At 41.6% G+C, this 22621-nt stretch overlaps 2 protein-coding genes across 2 annotated transcripts; one reads left to right on the forward strand and one right to left on the reverse strand.

Annotated features, from left to right (window-relative positions):
* Positions 1-449: 449 nt before the first annotated feature.
* Positions 450-3838, forward strand: GNG5 (G protein subunit gamma 5). Its single transcript, XM_056845132.1, has 3 exons — positions 450-559; positions 2732-2873; positions 3589-3838. Exons 1-2 carry the CDS (start codon positions 479-481, stop codon positions 2855-2857), a joined length of 207 nt encoding a protein of 68 aa, XP_056701110.1. The 5' UTR covers positions 450-478; the 3' UTR covers positions 2858-2873; positions 3589-3838.
* A 1214-nt stretch (positions 3839-5052) lies between these two features.
* On the reverse strand, positions 5053-12975 carry RPF1 (ribosome production factor 1 homolog). Its single transcript, XM_056844479.1, has 9 exons — positions 12766-12975; positions 11013-11069; positions 9168-9248; positions 8570-8665; positions 7870-8023; positions 6718-6800; positions 6244-6425; positions 6037-6163; positions 5053-5129 (listed from the first exon to the last, which is right to left on the reverse strand). The coding sequence occupies exons 1-9, from the start codon at positions 12973-12975 to the stop codon at positions 5088-5090; spliced, it is 1032 nt and encodes a 343-aa protein (XP_056700457.1). The 3' UTR covers positions 5053-5087.
* Between the last annotated feature and the right edge of the window lie 9646 nt (positions 12976-22621).

Consider the following 22621-nt stretch of genomic DNA (forward strand, 5'->3'; position numbering starts at 1 on the left):
ATGCAGTTATATATATTGGGTGCAAAAATATATATACAGTGACTACATAAATAACAAACAGTACATCAAAAGACAAAAATTCACTTAGTAAAGGTAAGTACTAGACGTTACTAAGTGATTTTTTGTCTTTTGTTGTACTGTTTGTTATTTATGTAGTCAGTGTATACGGTATATTTTTTGCCCCCAATATATATAACTGCATTGATATGAGTCCTGAGAATCTGGCTGGGGGAAAATGTGCATTCAGAGAGCGGCCAAACCTCCCACGCGTTGTCGCTCTCCTCCCTGAACCCAGCCGAGCTCCCATTTCCCCCTCGCTCTAACGGCGGGCGGGCGGGGGGGGAGGGGGAGCGGGGCTCGTTGCGCAGGCGCGGACAGGAGACTTGACAAAGCGCCGGAAACTTAGCGAAAAGTTTACGGGGGAGCTTTCCCGTCGCCGTCCTCCTCTCGGCAGCGGCCCTTTCCCTACCCAAAGACCATGTCGGGCTCTTCCAGCGTCGCGGCCATGAAGAAAGCGGTGCAGCAGCTGCGCCTGGAGGCCGGCGTCAGCCGCGTCAAGGTGAGAGGGAGCGGGAAGGGGCCCCCGGGAGGCTCGGCCGCCATGACGCCGCCTCGGGGGAACGCTGGAGTCGGCTCCCTCCCCTCCCCCCTCCCCCGGCCGACGTTGCTTTGCCCCAGCGGATTTCCAACCGTCGCGGTACCTTTCAGTCGCTGCGGCCGTTAACCGTTGCCCCGGGGGGGGGGGAGGGGAGGAACGGTTGGGCGACCACCCAAAGGCTTTCCTTTAAGAAAGGTCCTTCCCAGTGGGTCGCCGTGTTCGTCTGTCTGCAGTAGTAGAAAAGGGCCAGAGTCCAGGAGCACCGTCAAGACTAACAAAAATATTTTCTGGCAGGGTAGGAGCTTGTGTGAGCTCACGCTGTGGCTCACGCAAGCTCCTACCCCACGCAAGCTCCTACCCTGCCAGAAAATATTTTTGTTAGTCTTGACGGTGCTCCTGGACTCTGGCCCTTTTCTACTACTTTAAGAAAGGGTTGAGGATACGGGTCGGCCGCAAAATAGGGAAGTGTGTCGGTCTCGAGGAAGGAAGACAGCAGGGTCGACAAAGGCGGCTCTGACTTCCATGGGCCTTTGTGCTCCGCTTTGAAGCGGAAGACTTGCAGATGTTACAGCGCGGTGGCAGGCAGCGTTTGCTCTGAAACGTCCCCGTTTTGGTGATCCTTGCACGAGAGAGAGAGACGGGCGGTAGAACTGGCTGCCTCGAGCCGCGTAGTTTGGCAGAGCTTCGGGCCAGATAGCACGCGTAGCAGATAAACCAGTACCCCACCCCCTTGCGTGACTTAAGGCGAAAACGCGTGGGGAGTTTTGCAACTTGGAATTGCGACTTTCTAAATGCACGTTTCCCCCAGCCAGATTATCAAAACAGTAAGCCCCCATGCAGAGTTTTGAGAATTCAGATGGGGACAATGTGCATCTAGAGAGCGGCAAATCCAAGGCAAAACCTCTCATGTGTTTTTGCCCTTCGTTTTTTTTTTTTTTATAGCTTCAATGAGAGGATTCCTAGGCAGCTAAAAGAGCACTTTAACCCAAAAGGTAACACTACAGAAAAAGTATGGTCCAAGGGCAAGTGCTTTTTAAACGTTGGGGTTTTTTTGTGTGGCAACTGTATTAATTACAGGCACTGCATGGGGCTGTTTCCATGTGCACTTTGGAAAAAGTAAGTCATACCCCTCTCCCATAAATATGTGGATGTAGGTTCCCCCCCCCCCCCAATTAGGACCGGCATTCCAGACACCTTTTAAAATTATGTATGCCTTTACTGCAGGACGTCTGTGCAGTGCTGACCCAGTCCCCAATACCACCTCTTGATGGCCACTGATAAGGATGTAAGGCAGGGGTCCTCAAGCTCTTTGAGCATGCTGGCAACTTTGGAATTCTCACAGAGTGGTGGGCACAGCTATGAAATTGCTACCACAGGAAGCCCAAACGCAGAGAAGAGGGGTAATTTTAAAAATGTTGGGAGAGTGACAGAATAAAACCAGTACTGTGGTGGCAGCTACAACTAAAACTTTATTTTAATCTAATAGGAAAGAGCAAGAGTTCAGTAACACCTTAAAAACTAACAAAATTGGGCACCGCATTGGGGACCCCTGATGTAAGGTTTCCTTCCCTAAGTGGCAGAAGCGGAATACCTGTAAAGCTACTGTTGTAGCCAAAGGCAAAAAGTGCCTCCTGTCTGCCAGTGTGGCAACCGTATTACAGATTGTAATAGGTATTCCGAAAATGTTCAACAATCTGTTGTCCAGGGATTCATTCAAGACTGCATAGATTCAGCCTCATTCAGCCTACATAGATTGGTGTTGTGACTCAAGAAGCTTCAACTGTACATTTATGATGTGATGAACAGCAAAGTTGCATTTTACTGTAAGTTTCTCTCACAGGAACATAGTTCCTCTGAAAAATAAAATTGTTGTAGTTTCTCAGCGCATGGGGGGTTCCCGTTTCTGTTTATAATTGAACTCCACCATTCTCCCCAAGGGGGACCCAAGGCAGCTTGTATCATTCTCCTCACCTCCACGTTATCCTCACAAGAATCTTGTGAGATGGGCCACTCACACTTTTTCAACCTAACCTCAGGGCACCCAGAAAGCTTCCTTGGCACAACTGGGTCTCTTTTACTGTCCAATCAAACTGATTGCTACTTTATTCGGAATGTGAATTTCTTCTACTGTAGGTCTCACAAGCTGCAACAGACTTAAAGCAGTTTTGTCTCCAGAATGCACATCATGATCCCTTATTGACTGGAGTTTCTTCAAGTACGAATCCATTTAGACCTCCAAAAGTTTGTTCCTTTCTCTAACTTGGTGTCTTTCAGGGTAAGTTTTTATTTTCTAAACTGAATTGCATGATTTCAGTTTTTAACTATCCCTTGTCCTATGAAATGAGTAGTGCATACAACTTTCATACCCTATACATGCTTTCCTGTTGTGTTGTTTGGTAGGATTATCCTAGACAGACATAATTTCACCTTATTTTACCTTTCTTTCTAATTTAAGAGAAGCCAGTGTCATTAAAATGCATACATAATTAGTCATGACTTAACTCATAGATCTGATGAATTTTCTGCAAGTGCTGACCTGTGTTTACACAGTTACAAAAATTTAAGATTGATTAATGCTGGAAAGGTTTACAGCAGTAATATCAGTTAACTTCTTTAAATCTAGAGGAACAACACCTCTTGTAGGTTCTCAAGTGTTTTCAGATCATTGGATGAAATCCTGATAAGTGTTCTGTAGTTATATGATGAAGGTTGGTAGATCTTAAAAGTTTTCCAACTAAGACTAAAAACCAAATGCTGACAAGACTAACCAAGGTACTATTGTTCACAAAAGCTTATTACTCACTGAAGGGACAGCATTGTTGTCTATCTTTAGTATTTTAGGGATTTGGCTTTTAATTATAAATAGCCCAAGCCAATTATTGTAGCATATAAACTCTGGTAAAATTATCATATACAGTATATACACCTCGGAATATTTTTTCCAAGGAAAATAAGCATATAGTCACCAGTTACTTCTGTCTGTTTTTCAGATCTTTTAACTACTTTTCATATCTGTGTGTATGGTGAATATGGAAACAAAGCAGAATGGATTGGAACCTGCACAGGAATTTCGCCTTTAATGTGCCACCTTAGTGCTAGTAATACTGTTACTGTTGTCAGGCCTACTACAATCTACCTCTATGAACAAACTGTATGTTAGTTGCAATAACTTCTATATCATGAGGGAATCAGTTTTATATTCAGCAATAAAGAGTTAATAATTTTGAATTTTAGTAGAAAGCTTGTAATGTGGTTAAAGAATACTTATTCACACTTCAGCTAGTTTTCCTGTAAGGAGTCAGATTATTTCATGAACTTTTAACATATTTGTCCCTACAAACAATTTGATGGAAGGACACTTTTATAAATGTATCAGCAAAAATATTCATTTCATTGATATTCAAACAAAAAAACAAAGTTGGATCCAACTGTATCCCATAATCTAATCATAGCAACAGCTACCTTCAAACAAAGCTCAGCTCATACTGTACTTTTTGTAAAACTAGTATTCAAACAAGCTTAATTTTGTGACTGTTCAACAACCCTTTATTGCTTACTGAAGGCTTTTTGTTTATAGTTTTACTTTATTTACAGCAGCTTTCAGTTGGAACCTGTAAAAAATGGAATTAACTACATGGATGAAATTATTCATTTAAAGGCAGGGTTGAAGAAACCGAAATCTTACATTTGTACTCTTCCCTATACAAATAATTCTACATTTCATAAAAATTACTTGTTCCTGGCTTTCCTTACTACTTATATGAAATACCTGTTAAGTATCTTGACAAGGAAAAGAATACAAATCATTGTAAAATGCTCCCTTCATCTTGTTTTGATAAGCAAATCAATTACCTCCTGTGTTTAAAATGTAGACTGGAAACACAATTCTAGTTGTCAAGACCGCCTGCCTTAGAGGGAAAGTACTCACTGTACAGAATTGTGTTAAATGATTACAAACTATTGTGCCATCTTTGAGAATTCATAAGCCAAGGAGCCAGCAGAAATCACTGGCAGACAATTGAGTTGGTTACCACTGAATCATACAGTAAGATCTTCTACCATCTGTAAATAGTAGCATGTGTAGGCCTGCAGACCAGTTTATGTTCACCCATACACAACTCTTTTCTACTATTGGTTCTTGTAGGTTATCCAGGCTGTGTGACCGTGGTCTTGGTAATTTCTTTCCTGACGTTTCGCCAGCAGCTGTGGCAGGCATCTTCAGAGGAGTAACAGTGTTACTGCTCTGAAGATGCCTGCCACAGCTGCTGGCGAAACGTCAGGAAAGAAATTACTAAGACCACGGTCACACAGCCTGGATAACCTACAAGAACCAATGAACTCTGATCGTGAAAGCCTTCGACAATATCTTTTCTAGTTTTATTGCACGGTAAAAGTAGGCTGACAACACCATCTCAGATTCTATGCCCTTGGCAATTCAGCAGAAATTGAACAGTTGCTCCATGTTTCTGATCCATTGCTGTAGATGCTTTTATAGGTGGAATTTTCTTCGACTTGTGTCCATTTCACGGCGCTGGAAAGTAAAGGAAGCAAATACAATAATGTAAAAGAGCAGCACTTTAATATTAGTATACCCAAGTTCTTACAACTAGATTCATCACCTAGAATATTTGGTTATGGGAAACTGGTTAGTATAGAGATAGTAACAAAACAATTACATAATTTTTAAAGCTCATCTATGTGCATATACAAACTGACCTGTGCTGGTTATGAATTATATTATATTATGCTTAGCTTATTTCTAAATGCAGTGGATAACAGCCAGTGTGATGTAGCAGTTGAGTGCCAACTAGGCTGACCAACTTCAAATCCTTACTCTGCCATGAAGCTTGCTAGGGGACCTTGGGCCAGTCACAGTCTAACCTTCCTCACAGAGCTGTTGTGAAACCAGAGGGAAGGTGAACCATGGAAGATGAGTAAGATAGAAGTGCTCCAGACAGGCTACTTCATAGCAAACCCAAGTCAGCCTGGGTTTGATTATTGGGCATTTTGGCTCGTTATCTAAAATGATAAAAGCACTTCAGTCTCTCAGATACCTAATTAGTATGTTACCATGAAGAGCACAGGCAAAGATATTACAAAGTACTTTAGGTATTTGTGTGCGCAGGGGCCACCGTAAATAGCAGTATCACCTCTGGAAACAAGCTATCAGCATAGTTCTAGCCACTTTCCACTATAGATTGTGAATGAGTGCCATCATTATCTAAAGCGATATGAGTCATACAAGTAGATGTAATCTAACAACTAAGTGAATTTCATAATGAAGTATGCAGAGATCAAATGTTTAATAGTTGTTATTGTGCAAGGAATTTCAGTATTCTGCAGAGTTCAGTCAAATATCTACTGTACGCCTTAGTGCAGCCAAATTTTCAAGTATGTACAGAAGTTTGCTCTGCTAAAAGACTGTTGAAATATAATACCTTGTGAATCCATTCATATTCCCCGAACTTGGAATCAAATGTTCCTTTTTGAAGAGACCTCAATTTCAGGGTAAAACGTGGGCCAAGTTCTTGAATTGCCACTTTTTTCTCATTTTTAAAGATGTATCTTTGAAAGAAGATGAGCAAAATTAGTACAGACACTAGCCAATTAAAATGACAGCAGTAACATAAGGTTACAACACTCACCTATGAAATCTAAAAAAGATATAGTCCCTCTGATTGTGAAATGTTGCCACCTGTCTACCAACAAACTGAGGATTGTGAGGAAAGAGGGAAGCAAACATACGACCAACAGAATGTCCTAATCGTGTTGTAAAGTTGTTCAGAATTACTTCAGGCTGGTGTTCTGTGGGAGCTTTTCCTTTTCGCTAGAATAAATGACAAAATGTTGCCTTAAATATTAAATCTAACAGTTATAGAAGCAGTATTGTTCCAATACGCATAATAATTGTGTGCGATCAAGTCGAAACCAACTCATGGCAATCCCAGGACCGTGGAGTTTTCAGGGCAAGAGATGAGCAGAGGGGGCTTACCATTACCTGCCTCTGCATAGCAATCCCAGTTTTCCTTGGCTGTGTCCCATTCACATACGAACTGTGGCCAACCCTGCTTTGCTTCCAAGCTCTGACAAGCTTGGGCTACTCAGGGCTATAAGCTCACCTTTATTTCTTTACGCAGGCGAACACTACTCATTTTAAAATGAGCAGTTGGACCATCAGGCAAATGACTTAACACAAGCCCATCTATTCCAAGAGAGTTAAGGCAGACAGTTTGTACAATATAAAACATCAGTCTAATTATGAACAATGGCATCAAAGTGCAGATCAAAAAGTTGGCATAATGGGGTCACATACAGTTGGGTTTTTTTTTTTCTACAAACCCAGAAGGAACCCCAGGTTCACAAAAAATCAAAGAAATGAAAAAGGGGAGGGGACATTGAAAAATCCTCATAATTCAAGCTTATGGGGGTAGTGAGATCTAGCTAAGCTATGGCATGACATCTCAGCCAACATTTTGAGGGTTGCTTAGCAACCCCATGAACAGGTGGAGGCAGAAGCTGTTGGGGGGCAGGGATGGAGTAGCGGAGGTGAGTGGCTGGACAGCTGAAGCAGGCAGTGGTGTAGGTGGTGGCAGCAACAAGCTCAGCAGAGGCAACAGTGAGAAAAAGAGGAGGTGAGGGAGAGGCAGAATTAGCAGGAGGAAGTGGAAACCAGTGTGTGTGTGGGAATCTCCCCAAGTCTGCTGCACTGCCATCAGTTTGTTGATGGGATAGATGGAGGGAAAACTATGTCCTCCACATTCCACCAGCAGGCTGATTAGCAGTGGCTAGGCTTGGGATACATTGTGACCACAACAGGCCTTCTGCTTCAGCCCTGCCTCCCCACACTTGCTACCTGCTGACTGGGGCAGCAGGAAGGCTGGGGAAGACAAGGTAGAAGCAGTATGGGGAAGGGCTGGAAAGACACAAAAATGGTAACTTGGGTGGGTAGGGAAGGGCTGGGAGCACAGAGAAAGTGGGGAATTAGGATAGGGCATGGAATTCCCACTCCGCATGAGTCTTGTGGGACCCCAGTTGTCTTCAAAAACTTAACATGAATATTCAACAGCCACTAAAAAGAGTATTTAAATTTTCATATTTGCTATTCTGTACTTAATATGAAAGTTCTGTGGTTGAAATATTTTGAAGTAAAAATGACGTATCTACAAACTACTAAAGTACTGTTCTCTGTAAACTAATAGTGCAGTTATTGCTAAATTATCACAGTGATATTTGAAGCTACTGCAGAGAGACTGCTGTTTGAGGAAGGATACTTGGTATTTTTCGATCTTCATTGATAATAATTAGATCTGTGAAGTCCCTTGAAATACACTGTGGAATAATTTTTTTAAGAGCCAGTCCTCTTCGATAGTAAACACGTGAATTTGGAATGCACTCTGATAACTGTTCACAGAATCTCACAGTTCTCTGCAAAAAAGAGTTTATACAGAAGACTTAAGCAACATATTCTGATAATACAATGGATAAATCATGGCAACTCCGCTATTGGGTCACTTAAGTATTAAGTCCAAACCTGGTACCAACTAACTTCTTCCAACAAAACTATAACTGCGGCTAAAAGGACTGTATTAGGTTTTAAAAGTTGCTGCTATTCTTCAAACACAGTACAATATAACTCTTAAGAGGATATGCATACTTCACGATTATGGACATTTCTGTGTAGTATGTACTTTAAACAATCTGTACAACATCTAAGATACAAGGCTACAGGAACCACCTGGGCTGTGATGCTAAACTAGAAATGCTAGCTTTTGTCAGAAGACAGACTTCACAAATGCCTGTGCTGTGTTTCCTGAAACTTGCAGGAAGACTTAAGTGCCAAACAGGGTACAGACAAACCTGCCTTAATTTGAAAATGAAAGCATTTTAAACAAAAGCAGTCTCCACCCCGACAATATTCCAACTGCAAAATACAGGACGCTTTTACCACTAGTTTAAATAATACGTTTTTACCCCTCGGGGCCTGTCAGACGTTGTAATAAGGATCTTTGGAAACGTCTGTCTATTGAAGTACGGTGCAAATTCATCTGTGGCTTCATCCAAAGCAACCTAGAAACAATGATTATATAAAGCCAAATTAAATTGTGTTTTTCTTTTTTTTAAAGAAAGCCTTCAATTTGGGGATTGCACAATTTATGGCACTGAGGCCCAAATGCTCTATATTAGTTACATACGTTTACGGCTTAATGAACTTGGGGACGGCATATTCTAGATTTTAAACAGCATAATCCAGTTCAGGCACTTTAAAATTTCTTTCTGGTTTGAGAACAGAAGCAATTTGCTTTGTTTTCTAAATCAAATTCTGAAATCTCACCATTGATTAAGAAATGAGCCTTACTGGCTTTTGTTTTTTGACATAAGAGCACTTCACTATTTCCATGATTGTTTGTAGCATGCAACAGAATAGGAATCAACTTAATTTCTTAAGAACTGGCTGACAGTTATTTGGCCAATGTTAAAATGTATGCAAAATCATAGCAAAAAAATTTCAAAAAGATTTTATCCACCCTAAGCACATTTAAAGGAAAGCTATAGTTTTCCAAACAGCTACCTCTTCATCATTGGGATCTACTGTGGTTTCATCATATACACGCTGGTTTTCAATAGTCTTTGGTACCGGCTTTGGTGGTGCCTTGAAGAAATAAAAAGATATTAATATGTAAAACAGATATGCTCTTTATTTCTATTAACTACTCTTCTATTTCTATCACGTAGCGACAGTAAGATCAACACATACTGCCTTAATACTAACTATGCCAAACTCTTCATATAAGGAGGTTTGCACTGCAATGCAGCCACCTTTTAGTGAGAAAATAGTTCTGAGTTCAGGTAATTTTAGTTCTAACTACTGGGATTTGATAGCTTCTAAATAGAGATTTATAATGTTGCACATTATCACCAGCAAACTACAATGGTTATACTCCAAAATATTTATCACAAGAGAAATGTAACATCGTGAACACTTCTACAATACATGAAAAACCCACTGAGATTACACCACTAGCACATTTCACCGTCTCAAAGCACTTCACATATAGTGGCATGTATCCAACCACCTGTGTGAAGAAGGCACACAGTGTTTTCCCATGCTCCTCTCCATTTCTGCAGCCCCTGTCAACCTCCCAGAAAGTTCATTCCTGGGGTCACACAATCCAAGTGGAATTACAGCTAGGCAGGGAGTGGTTGACTTGAGAGAGGAGGGAACAAGGGGATGATGTCAACCCTTTTCCTTTGTAGAGCTGTATTTGCTGAAAAGGAAAAATTAACAGTTCCTCCCCCTTTGTCCCTCTCTCCAGCCCCCCCCCTCCCCGCATGGCTATTCCTCCATGTACATCTGTAGCCCTGGGAATGATGTTTCCAGGAGTCAGTAGGGGCTGCAGTAACAGAGAAGAACATAGCAAAATTCCACATTCCATGGATGTAGTAGAATACGAGCCAGTATTTATTATAGCCTCTCTGTAAGGTAGACTAGTATTTTAATTTTTGCATTACAAATGAGGTGGTTGAAGCCAAGACAGCAGTGACTTATCAAATGTCATCTACTTAATTCATCATAGAGAACACATTTAAACCACGGACATTCCAGATTAGAGCCAGTGTGCTATACCAGTTCCCACTGCTACCACCAATTATATTCATTGTAGCCATATAACACGAGGGGGAAACGCTGAAAGATACATCCCTACATTAACATCACTAGTGATCTGATAATGTAACACAATTGGCTACTGAGTCCTGACAATCACACAGTCACTGGTATTGCACCTAGTGGTGTGAAGTTCCCCAGTATCATGTGCTGCAAGAAACAGTAACTACCCTAATACTTAGAATGTAAGAGAGCAAAAGGAAGTAAACTGTACGGTGAAACCAGTACATATCAGTTAACAGCCCTCATGTTAGTTACAAACACATTAGATTACATAAGAACATAAGAAAGGCCCTGCTGGATTAGACCAAGGCCCATCAAGTCCAGCAGTCTGTTCACACAGTGGCCAACCAGGTGCCTCTAGGAAGCCACAAACAAGACGACTGCAGCAGCACCATCCTGCCTGTGTTCCACCACACCACACAATATAATAGGCATGCTCCTCTGATACTAGAGAGAATAGGTATGCAGCACGACTAGTATCCATTCTAACTAATAGCCATGAATACCCCTTTCCTCCATGAATATGTCCACTCCCCTCTTAAAGCCCTCCAAGCTGGCAGCCATCACCACATCCTGGGGCAGGGAGTTCCACAATTTAACTATGCGTTGTGTGAAAAAATACTTCCTTTTATCTGTTTTGAACCTCTCACCCTCCAGCTTCAGCAGATGACCCCGTGTTCTAGTATTATTGGAGAAGGAGAAAAACTTCTCCCTGAGCTTCATCAATCCCTAACCCTTCATTTCTACCTTGTCTCCAAGGGCTTCTCGCTCCTTTTTTCGCTTTTTCTTGATGGCTAATTTTTCCTGGGAGAAGGAAGAAAGAGAATGAAACATACTAATGAGCTGCAGAACTGAAAAAGGAAACAGTAATATATTTGTCCATAAATGACTACACAGGTGATACACAGCTCCCTTCATCAGATACATCTCCTCAATCCCACCTTTGTTATTTGTAACTTTAAGTATATGTCTAAATAACTCTCCCAAAAATGTACATTTCACAAATCTGATGAGCTCTGACTCATAAAAGGTTATGCTGGAATAAGTTTTGTTTATCTTTTAAGGTACTACTGAACTTCTATTTTATTTAGCACTGCATAAATAATTTCCCCCAGGTTAAAAACAGGTGTCAGATTAGAGGCATAACAATTTATTACCACTGTATAATCAATGATACATAACCTTTTAGTCTGATGTTTCCCACTGCTATTTGTTGCAACAAACAGCTATTATCTTCCAGTGTATACATGTAAAGGAATAAACTGCACCAGAAACCCACATTTCTTTCAAGGAACTCAAGCCAGTATCCTTGAGGTCATCCCATTTTCTTCCTACAGTCATCCTGTAGATTAGACTGAGAACACTGGATATACAATCAGCTTTACATCTAAATGGGTATTTTAACCAGTGTGTCTTCAGTCCAAGTTCAACACAATGCACATTGCCTACTTCTCACAGACTCCAGAAAGACACACAGTGTTTCCCTGCAAAGTTTATGGGCTTCTCTTTTCAAAATCAGCAAACTGGCACACATAGTATGCTAGACAGAGAACCTAAAAGTTGAGCTGCAAATTTATACAAAATACTGATATTGTTTATTATATAGCGCACACCCAATTAAAAACACTAGACCTCAAAACTAGGCTGATCAATTAAAAGACTCTAACAAGATAATTGCTAATTTACAAACATGGTTGATCATAAATATATGTAAATGACCAATAAGCAACCAAATGCATTTCGGCCTATGAGGCCTTCTTCAGTGGTCATAACATACCTTTCCATATTTTAGAGGAACACAGCCTGAAATACATATAAAGTTATGCTGAAAAGTAATTGTCTTCTACATTGTGTGGCCTGTTGTTACTTATTGGTGTAAAGCCTGGAATGGTCACCATTTAAATTGGCGCACTGAGGTCTTGTAATGTATTTTCTATTTCGTCAGGATGTGTCTATCATCAATGATAAAGCATATACAATAATATCAGTATTTTGTATAAATTTGCAGCTCAACTTTTAGGTTCTCTGCCAGTCTTGATAAGGTTGAGTTTTTTCCCTTTTCGTTTTTAACACATAGTACGCTCCCTTATTACACTGCAATTTATAAGCATTTGTCCACATCGTCAAACATTTTACTGATGAAAATAGAGGCATGCCTGCAACATTCCACTTCTCATACTAGACAAAGCAGGGAGCTGAGCTCTGAAAAACCAACTTTTTTTAAAAATCAATTGCATCAAGCGCCCCCAAAGGCAATCAATCAATATATATATTGATGGCAGCCATCACCACATCCTGGGGCAGGGAGTTCCACAATCGGGAGACTGTTTTACCATCCTGGTAAATAGGAAAGTTGGAGCGCATGCTTTCTTTTGATCGGATCACTTTCTACGCGTACCATTTCATCACAAGCAGCACATCTCTACACACACACACACACATGCAAAAGCGTCAATGGATCCCCTAACTTCATAAAGCCAACGCTGTTTTTCTCTCGCACCTTCCTCTGCTGCTGCTTCCAGCGCAGAAACATGAAATGGCGCCGCTGCTTGTTCTTGATTTCGGAGACGCTGAAAGACGGCGGGAACACCACCTGACCCTGTTCGACCGGCGCACCTTGACCTTCCTCAGGGCCCAGGACCTCCTCCGGTTTCGCTGCATCGTGTTGCACCTTCGGACACTTTCCCCTTTTCCCGAGGCTCTCCGACATGCTGTCTTCTCGACCCCTAACCTTTCACCTCCCGTTTTCTTCCTGGGTCATTCGCCAATAGCTCTCGCGATCGCGCAAGCGCGCAAGATGAATCCGGCCGACGTGTACGGCTATAGGCCACACGAGTGCCAAGCCGTGCGCCTGCGCATCCTGTGAGCAATTTTTTTAAGCGAGGTTTGTGCGCATGCTCAAATATTCGAATGCCCCGTCTATTTCCTCTGCCGCTGTCAATCTGGATTTTTTTTTAAACACACATATTCTTGCTGTATAATTCGTCGTAGACCAGTATAGAAAATGGGTTGCACGTGCGCAAACGATCTGGGGAATGTGATAGATAGATAGATAGATAGATAGATAGATAGATAGATAGATAGATAGATAGATAGATAGATAGATAGATGGAGTGTGTGTTGTGTGTGTATATATATATGTGGGTATATATATATGTGTATGTATACACACACATATAAAGGTTGGAGTCATCCACATACACATGCCCTAGTTACTGGAACCGTGAGTTGCAGAACCACGTGTCTGCTTCTGAGGTTCGAGGGGAAACTATGGAGATGGCAATTCACCTAGATTTTTTTGTAAGTTACCGCTGCTCAGTCCTAGATGTTTCTCTGCCATCTGAAGACACGTTTTGTGCATCAGGTTGAGTGGCTTTTTCTAGTGTACAAAGCTTATGCCACCGTCTGTTCTTGAAGGTGTCAGAAGATGCCTTTCTGGTGACTCAACACCTGCCCCCACCTCCAACCACTGCAGGTGTCAGCGCGTGTCAAGGCTTTTGTAGGAGACATTTTATTATGAAAAAACTAAAACATTCACATCTTGAGTTTGAAACAACAGGAACTTGGCTGTCATTTTGTTGGGGGAGCACTTTCACCACCCCTTGGAATGGATCCTGTTCCTCCCCTTTTCATTCCAAGTTCCCCCCCCCCTTTGCCTCTTTTCTTTTTGTTGGACTTAAATATGTGCTTCATTTTTTATCTTACATATGACAGTGTGGTGTAGTGGTTACAGTGTTAGAGACCTAAGAGGGGGGCTAAGCATGCCTCCACAACAAAAGGAGCTACAGACTTCATTTTTTTAAAAAAAGAAAAAAGAAAGAAAGCTGGGCATTTAGAGAATATGACAAGCAGTTTGATCCAGTGGAAGAAATGGCGGAATGTGTTAGCAGAGTGGATCTTTCCCTTCCTCTAGCGACTTGCTGTTTTTCCCAAAGCTGACTTTTGAGCATTGGGACAGCCTTGGAAATGTATCCCAGGATGGGGCTGCAATAATTACAAGCAATTGGATAGAAATGTCTCATTGTCTTCTGCAAACAAAAACCATGAGTGGAAGAGGAAGGAAGAGATGGTTTTACCAATCATTGCAGCAGTACCATGCCCTGTGGTACATTTTGCTTGCAAGGTATCTGGGACAAAAGCTGCTACAAGAAAGCAGAGAAAGGTCAGCTCCACCAATTCCTTCTGTGAACTCTTCCTTTATATTCAGCCCTTGATCTGAAACTGTTTGTCTACCTGTAGTTTTAGTTTGGCCTCTGAGCATCAATAGAGTACAATTTAAACGTTTATCATCTAAAGGTGAAAGTTGGGCTAGTTACAGCTCTTTAGAGCTCTCTCAGCCCCACTCACAGGGTGTCTGTTGGGGGGAGGGGAAAGTGATTGTAAGCCGGTTTGATTCTTCCTTAAGTGGTAGAGAAAGTCAGCATATAAAAACCCCTCTTCTTCTCTTGTACAGAGACACCTGGAGGAGAAGGGTCTGTGTCACCATAGACCCTTAAGCTCCCCCAGCTCTACATCTCTTTAGATTTCTTAAACTACTCTTCCTAGGAAGTGTACAATTGTAATGTCACTAACCTCATAAAACCATATAAAACAAACGGATTAAGCCATAGAATATTTTGCTTCTTCCAAAGGCTTTCTTGTAGAGACAACAGCTAGGGTTGCCAACCTCCAGGTAATAGCTGGAAATCTCCAGCTGATAGAGATCAGTTCATCTGGATAAAATGGCCATTTTGGCAATTGGACTCTATGGCATTGAAGTCCCTCCCCTCTCCAAACCCTGTCCTCCTCAGGCTCCGCCCCAAAAACCTTCTGCCAGTGGTGAAGAAGGACCTGGCAACCCTAATAACAGCTCCCAATAAAATGTTAGTGCAGGAAATTCTCAACAGCTGAATACTTTATTTCAATACATCTGTCCAAGGGAGCTTTGGCTGTCAAAAGCTCACTCCCTGAAAATCTTGTTGCTCTCTAAGGTACCACTGCATAGAATTGTGCTCTTCCACTGCAGACCAAACATGGCTACCCTTCTGAAACGTTATTTCAAGGTGTTTGATTCCCTAAAAGTCCTCTGGCAACTGCTTGAGAGTGACTGACTTGAGCAGTCTTACATAGCGACTGAAGATTAGATGTGGTGGCCATGTAAGGGATCCTTCAGCATCTTTCAAGCAATTTGGAGGCTGGTGGATAAAACAGGAGCAAGAGGCCAGGATTGGGAGCACATAAAGTCACACGTGGGTGGGAATACAATGTTCAGTCCCACTTTGACAAATTGGCCTTGAGACTTGCAGCCAGGAGCAAGTGTCTAGGCATGCCAAATTGCAGTTGAATTTACTAGTAATTATAAACATGTTCTGTTGCATGGGTAGCGTGAGAACACATCCCCCCACCTAAATCTATAAAACTAGAGGTACAATTGCTCTGTCTAGGGTCTCAAAAGACTACAAGGAGACTAGGGTTACAGTGCCTGTAATTAAAGTTACTGAGCTGTCTGGAAAAGTCTGCTTATAGAGAATAAATAAGAGAGTTAGTAATTTCAGACAACAAATGAATAGTGTCTGTTCCTATGATCTGCTGCTGCGCTTCCATTTATTGCTTGTTTTATTATGTCTCCATAAAATGTATATATTTTCCAGCATTTTGAGCTATTTTCCTTTTATATTCATATAGATGTAAGATTTTTTTTTTGCTGTTTTCTTCAGAGTGGATTGAACGGGCTAATGAGGTGATAAAACCTGAGCATAGTTTGGGGATAATGGAAACACAAGGCATAGTATTCATTTGCCATAAAACAATGTCTCATTGTCTGCATTTTTAAATGGAGACTAATTTTAGCTACTTTTAATACGCAGGGGTGGATAAACAAAATATATGGTGTTTACAAAGCTCAACAACCCCACAAATGATAAACACTAAGTATTTAATTATTAAATGGATAACGCTAAGTATGTAATTCATTGATTATTACATGAATATTAAATTGTTAGTCCTAAAGGGAAATATCTTAATTCCTTATAGGTTCCTTAAAGGTAAAGCGGCAATCCCACCAATTCTAAAATTTGGAAAAAATAAAAATGAAGCCACCATGGTTTTACAATGTCATCTTTTGATATTCTTTTTCCAGAACAGTCTTAAGATTTGGAAAAAATAAAAATGAAGCCACCATGGTTTTACAATGTCATCTTTTGATATTCTTTTTCCAGAACAGTCTTACTGAAATAAGTTATAAGTGGTTTAAGGATCAAAGCCTGGTACCTATATCCTAAACCAGGGGGCTACAAACTTGTTGAGCCTGTGGGCCCTTTGGAATTTTAAGACACTATAGTGGAAACTGTGATGAAATGACACTTCAGGTAAGTATCTGTGTAAGAATTTTTCTACTATTTGTGAATATTGGGTTTATGAATGAATGCTCTCAGGTTAAGGTCAAACTGCCCTTTCCAGGTAGTCTGTACTATAGCCAGCTCTCTTCTCCCTTTCCCCCTTCATAATATATTCTAAATCCAAGCTTCACAATTTGGGACAATAAAGATATCAATATTATAATGACCAGCCTGAGAGACGGGACAGGTCGGCTTTGCAATGGGTACTGTGGACATTCAAAGTGGCTAGACGGTTCTAGCTTTTTCCCTTCTCTCCCTGGTGAATTTACTGTGTGCATAGTCTTGATGTTCTGTGAGTAGCTCCCCCTTGAGAGGAGAGGCAGCTATTCTTACAAGGGAGGTTGCCATACTTGAGAAGAAGGAGACATGCATTCAAGGTTGCCAGGGCCCCGGGCTCTTCTGGAAAAAAAATCAAGGAGGTGAAGGAAAGGATCAACTCTTTGGTTTTGGGAAAAGATGCTGTATAGTTTCATTAAAAAACAACAACCCTGCAGAGAACATGCAGAAACTTCCAATCCCAGAGATATAAGTCCTTTTCTGTAGCAAAGCCAAGGGTACACAGCTGTGATGCACCACTATAGCATAACTTCTGCACATTGCTAGTCAATTACCTGTAGGATTGCCAACCTCCAGGTGGTGGCTGGAGATCTCCTGGTATTACAACTGATCTCCAGGCCACAGAGATCAGTTATCCTGGAGAAAATGGCCATTTTGGAAGATAGACTCTATAGCAGGGGTGTCGAACTCAATTGTTACAAGGGCTGGATATGACATAAATGTCACTTGGTCAGGCTGGGCCATGCCTCAACAGCCCAGATCGAGAGTGTATGACTGCCTCGCGGGCCGGATAAGGGCTCTCAAGGGGCTGGATCTGGCTCATGGTCCTTACGTTTGACACCCCTGCTCTGTAGCATTATATCCCACTGAAGTCCCTCCCCTACCCACACCCCGCTCTCCTCAGGCTCCAAATCTCCAGGTGTTCCCCAATTTGGAATTGGCAACCTTAATTACCTGGTAGGGAGTGACCTGATGCTTCCTGATTATTTCTGTTCCATACTTTGAATTTATCCCCAGGACTCAAAAACTTGGCTTACACCAGGAAACACATAGACAGGTATCATGGTGCCCTGGGTGCCTCCGTCTTATTTGTGGAAAGCAGTTCTCATCAGTTTTGTTGGGGGGGAAATAATGTGCATAGGAATGGATTTTAAGTGGTTTCAAGACAGTACACTAAGGAGATGTATTGGTGAAAACTGATTCTGAGTTACAACCTTTCTTATAATGACTGCCCTCAGTGTCCAAATATATTGATTCAACTTGGGTTGCCTGGCCTCCCACTGTGGCAGGAGGTCTCCCGACAGCAATCTTCATTGCCTGTTGACACACTGAGTAGTGGTGGGAGAAAAATTGAAATGCTGGTGCCACAAATGGCATGACATCAATTCTGGGGGAAATGCGGAAGTGATGGCACATCGCAGTAGGGTTTCTGACAATTCCTAAAGTGATATAACGTTACTTCTAGTTTTAACTGGAAGTGAAGTCATGGTGCATTTGCTTCCAATGCTCCCCCATATCCATACCCCTAAACTCCCTCCTTTAGCAGGCAACAGTCATTGCTCATTTCCCAGTAACCCACTCAACAATGTACTGTTAAGACCCTCATGGATTGCAATCTACCATTTGGAAATGGTTGTCCCGACCTAAACTATAATTTAACATGTTCTTTGGAGAGCAAAATGTTGACTTTTCATTAACCAGGTATTTAGTATGCTTTTATAATTAACCAAGTATAACTGGTGGCTCTGGCAGCATTGTTGTGTATGGCTTAATGAAAGTTAATATAGCCAGCATGCATGTCTCTAGTTGTGTATAGAATGAGCCTCATGCTCGAGAGCTGTGCCTCAGTGTACTGTAATAGACATGCAATGAGTTTCTTCATTAGGAAAACAAGTATTGTGTAATGGGACTAATTAGAGACTTGGAGTCAGGAGTCCTGAAGTTGCTAATTCTAAAGTTACTAGTTCCAATTGCGTATGTCCGCAAGCGACTTGCTTACTTCCATATGCCTCAGTATGCTTTTCTGTAAAGTGGGGATATTGACAGTTGCTCACTTTACAAAGACCATGAGATCATCAGATCAAAGACATTTAATGAGTACACAGTATTGTTATTAATACTGATGCTGCCCTGCCTACCCTGTACTCACATATACATTCTACATGCTTTGTCTACATGATATTTGTAGCTTGCTGATAGAATTCATGAATGATATTAATGTGCTGCTTAAAAGGAAGTTACTTGAATATGCAAAAGAGCCCTTCACTAACATTTCCTAGTGTTTACTCGCCATTCTACATGAATTGCTAATTTCTTACAAAGCATCTTGCGCTGTTTGCATTTTCTTTAGGAAAGTCACTTTAATATATTGGACTTGTGTAACCTTGCCCACCTGACTGAAGCCACCCACTTCTTGTTTGCTATTCTGCTGTATGAAGGGAATGAAGTAAGAGAATGATATAAAGAAGCAGGTATTTTACAATACATTTTTAAGAAAGCAAATAAATAATAATGTTATTTGCTATATGTTTTTATTCAGTTCTATCAAATCCCTTTGAAACAAATCGGATAAGGTGCACATGTAGCTATATAGCTCATCAGAGGACAATCCACTCTTATTACTAACAGAGAAGGAATATTGTAATGGGGCTCATTTACCAACTGCCAAAACCTGAGCCTACTTATATAGAGAGACTGTTCTGCATTTATGAATATATATTAGGATTACATGGTAGGTGTGTCCTTGATAGTGATCTATGAATCCTCTTAAAAAAGAATGTAATATCCTTTACACATAGGGGATGTTAAATGCCCCAACAGCTGTTGCCCACCGGCACTTTAGCAGCTGCTGGGAGAAAAAAGAATTGCCATCAGTGACGTCTAGGGTTGCCAGGTCCCTCTTCGCCACAAGCTGGAGGTTTTTGGGGTGGATTCTGAGGAGGGTGGGGTTTGGGGAGGGGAGGGACTTCAATGCCATGGAGTCCAATTGCCAAGGTAGCCATTTTCTCCAGGGGAACTGATTTCTATTGGCTGGAGATCAGTTGTGATAGCAGGAGATCTCCAGCTAGTACCTGGAGGTTGGCAATCCTAGTGATGTCAGTCCTCTTTAGGAACTGCTGAAAACTCTGTGGTTTTACTATAGAGTTTCCAGCGATTCCTAGAAAAGACTGGCGTCACTTCTGGTTTTCCCCCATAAGTGATGTCACACTGCTGCCTACAGCACCCCTCAATGTCTCTATCCCCCTGTATGCATGCCAGGGCATACACACAAGATGTTATTTGAATTGTACTTTAGTTGAATTGAGCTAGGGCTGCCCAAAAATTATTTTGGCATCCGATACAGGCAATCCAAACAGTGCCCTCACCTTGTAAGTGTGCAACTGGCCCTCTTCAACCCTAGAAAACACCCACAAATGCATAGGCCAAAGTAAAGTAGTATAAGCCCTTTTGTTTACATTGCAGTTCTTTGTCTTAACACTCCCCAAAGCAGTGTTCCAACCCCAAATCAATATCTTTTACTAGGTTTACCAACCTCCAGGTAGGGCCTGGAGTTTTCCCAGAATTACAACTGATCTACAGACAACAGAGATCAGGAGGAAATGGCAGCTTTGGAAGGGTATGGTCTGTGGCATTGCAATCCCGCTGCACTCTTTCCCCTCCCCAACTCTGCCCTTCCCAAGTACTGTGCCCAAGTCTCCAGGAATTTCTCATGCAGAAGTTGGCAATCTTTCTTAGAAGAATATAATGGTGAATACACAAGATAATAGATTACACAGGGGGCCCACTCCTCTACAGCACTGGGCAGTGTCTAAAACAGGGGTGGGGAACCTTTTTTCTACCAAGGGCCATTTGGATATTTATAACATCATTCACGGGCCATACAAAATTATCAACTTAAAAATTAGGGGTGAAATGGCTAAGAACTCCCCCCCACACGCATTCTGGCTCTGCCCCCTTTAACCCTTCCATTGTCGCCACTTCCGCCCCCAGACCTCTTGTAGTACAGAGGGAATACGTTTCTCCACAGCCCAGTTAGGAAAGGGTTAACACAGTTTCTTGGCCGGTCCTAGCAGCTCCATAGCTAATGACTCTTCTGCAAGGGGGGGGAAAGGTTCCTCAGCAAAACAAACTCACATCCGCCTTGAATAGAGGCTATTCCTGTCTGCGGGAGCGGGCGGATCACCAGTCTTAGATCCTTCTGAGCTAGAGATCTGCCAGGATCCACGAAGGGGCAGACCAAATGACTTTGCGGGCCTTAAACGGCCCCCGGGCCTGACGTTCCCCACCCCTGGTCTAAAACCATGGACATGTAGATGGTAGGGCTGCCAACCTCCAAGTTCCTAACCCAGAGTTGGCAACCCTGTTCAGTGGGCTTCAGCATTAGGGTTGCCAGGTCCCTCTTCTCAACCGGTGGGAGATTTTGGGGGTGGAGCCTGAAGAAGGCGGGATTTGGGGAGGGGAGGGACTTCAATGCCATAGAGTTCAATTGCCAAAGCGGCCATTTTTCTCCAGGTGATCTGATCTCTGTCGGCTGGAGATCAGTTGAATTAGCAGGAGATCTCCTGCTACTACCTGGCAGTTGGAGAAGGAAAAAAGACACCTCTGTACACATATCCAGGGGATAAGAAAATCAGTACAGGAGCGAATATTATTGGAAATCAACAAATTCTTATTGTGACTACTCACATATATATTACAAAAATAGTCACGTTGACCATTAACATACAAAATGCAACATGCATCAGACACAAAAGGTGGGTAATAAATAGGGTGAGTACACTTCAGTCAATAATCTTTCTGTTTCTTTTTCCACAGGAAAAAGAAGTCTCAAAATTCGTTTCGAAGTCTCAAAATTCAAATCTTCATCAGTCCTTCATAACAGAAGTCTCATAAATTCCTATGTTATCATCCATGTTGTACAATCCCCTTAGGGTAAGGTTGCCAAAGTATTGCAATATCAAAATATCCCAAGCAGGGTAAAATTCAAAGTTCCTTTTGAGGAAGGAACTTTGAATTTTACCCTGCTTGGGATATTTTGATATTGCAATACTTTGGCAACCTTACCCTAAGGGGATTGTACAACATGGATGATAACATAGGAATTTATGAGACTTCTGTTATGAAGGACTGATGAGACTTCGAAACGATCATATCCTCTTGATGAACTTGTGTCCATTGACATCCTTTCGTCCATACAAACCTGCTCCTGTGGAAAAAGAAACATAGAAAGATTATTGACTGAAGTGTACTCACCCTATTTATTACCCACCTTTTGTGTCTGATGCATGTTGCGTTTTGTATGTTGATGGTCAACGTGACTATTTTTGTAATATATATGTGTGTAGTCACAATAAGAATTTGTTGATTTCCAATAATATTCGCTCCTGTACTACCTGGCAGTTGGCAACCCTATTCAGCATGCTTATTTAACCCAGGCTTGATTTTTTTAAAACGATATATGATTTTGCTGCTCAAAATTTGCTGCCCAAGGGAGCTACTTCACTCTGTCTCGTGACAGAGTTGGTCCTACGTTCAAATTTTTAAAAAGTATGTCAATGCTAATTGTTTTAAAACATCTGTAACAGTGGGAGGCTTAATCCAAGTTTAATAAATTTTAATCCTAGGGAGTTTAAGAAGCATGGCTGGGGGAGGGGGAGACACTGCCTTCCACGCATCAGTCACTCACTATTCTGGCATCAGTTTGTTATATATATGTAGGGCATGAAAGGCCCAGCCCAATGAATCATATTAAATGACAGGATCATCACTTTTAGAACTACCACAGTGAGGATCTGAGAGAGATAATTTGGTGCTATATATAAATAAAAGAAAGCTTCTTGTATGCATGCATGATGTATACAGTTGCTGAATCTTGCTTTTAAATTTTTTGTCAAAAACTGTAAAGACAAAAAAGAAAAGTAG

This window comes from Euleptes europaea, chromosome 2 (assembly GCF_029931775.1).
Source record: "Euleptes europaea isolate rEulEur1 chromosome 2, rEulEur1.hap1, whole genome shotgun sequence".
Taxonomy (NCBI): Eukaryota; Metazoa; Chordata; class Lepidosauria; order Squamata; family Sphaerodactylidae; genus Euleptes; species Euleptes europaea.

Bases quoted from the DNA above. Each gene is read 5' to 3' on its own strand.
- GNG5 (XM_056845132.1), top strand. From the start codon at position 479: ATGTCGGGCTCTTCCAGCGTCGCGGCCATGAAGAAAGCGGTGCAGCAG. The intron at 560-2,731 runs GTGAGAGGGAGC...CTTCTACTGTAG, and splicing joins CCGGCGTCAGCCGCGTCAAG to GTCTCACAAGCTGCAACAGA.
- RPF1 (XM_056844479.1), bottom strand. From the start codon at position 12,975: ATGTCGGAGAGCCTCGGGAAAAGGGGAAAGTGTCCGAAGGTGCAACAC. The intron at 8,666-9,167 runs GTAGCTGTTTGG...CATTGTTTCTAG, and splicing joins TAGATCCCAATGATGAAGAG to GTTGCTTTGGATGAAGCCAC. The intron at 6,801-7,869 runs GTATCCTTCCTC...CTCTTGGAATAG, and splicing joins TGAAGATCGAAAAATACCAA to ATGGGCTTGTGTTAAGTCAT.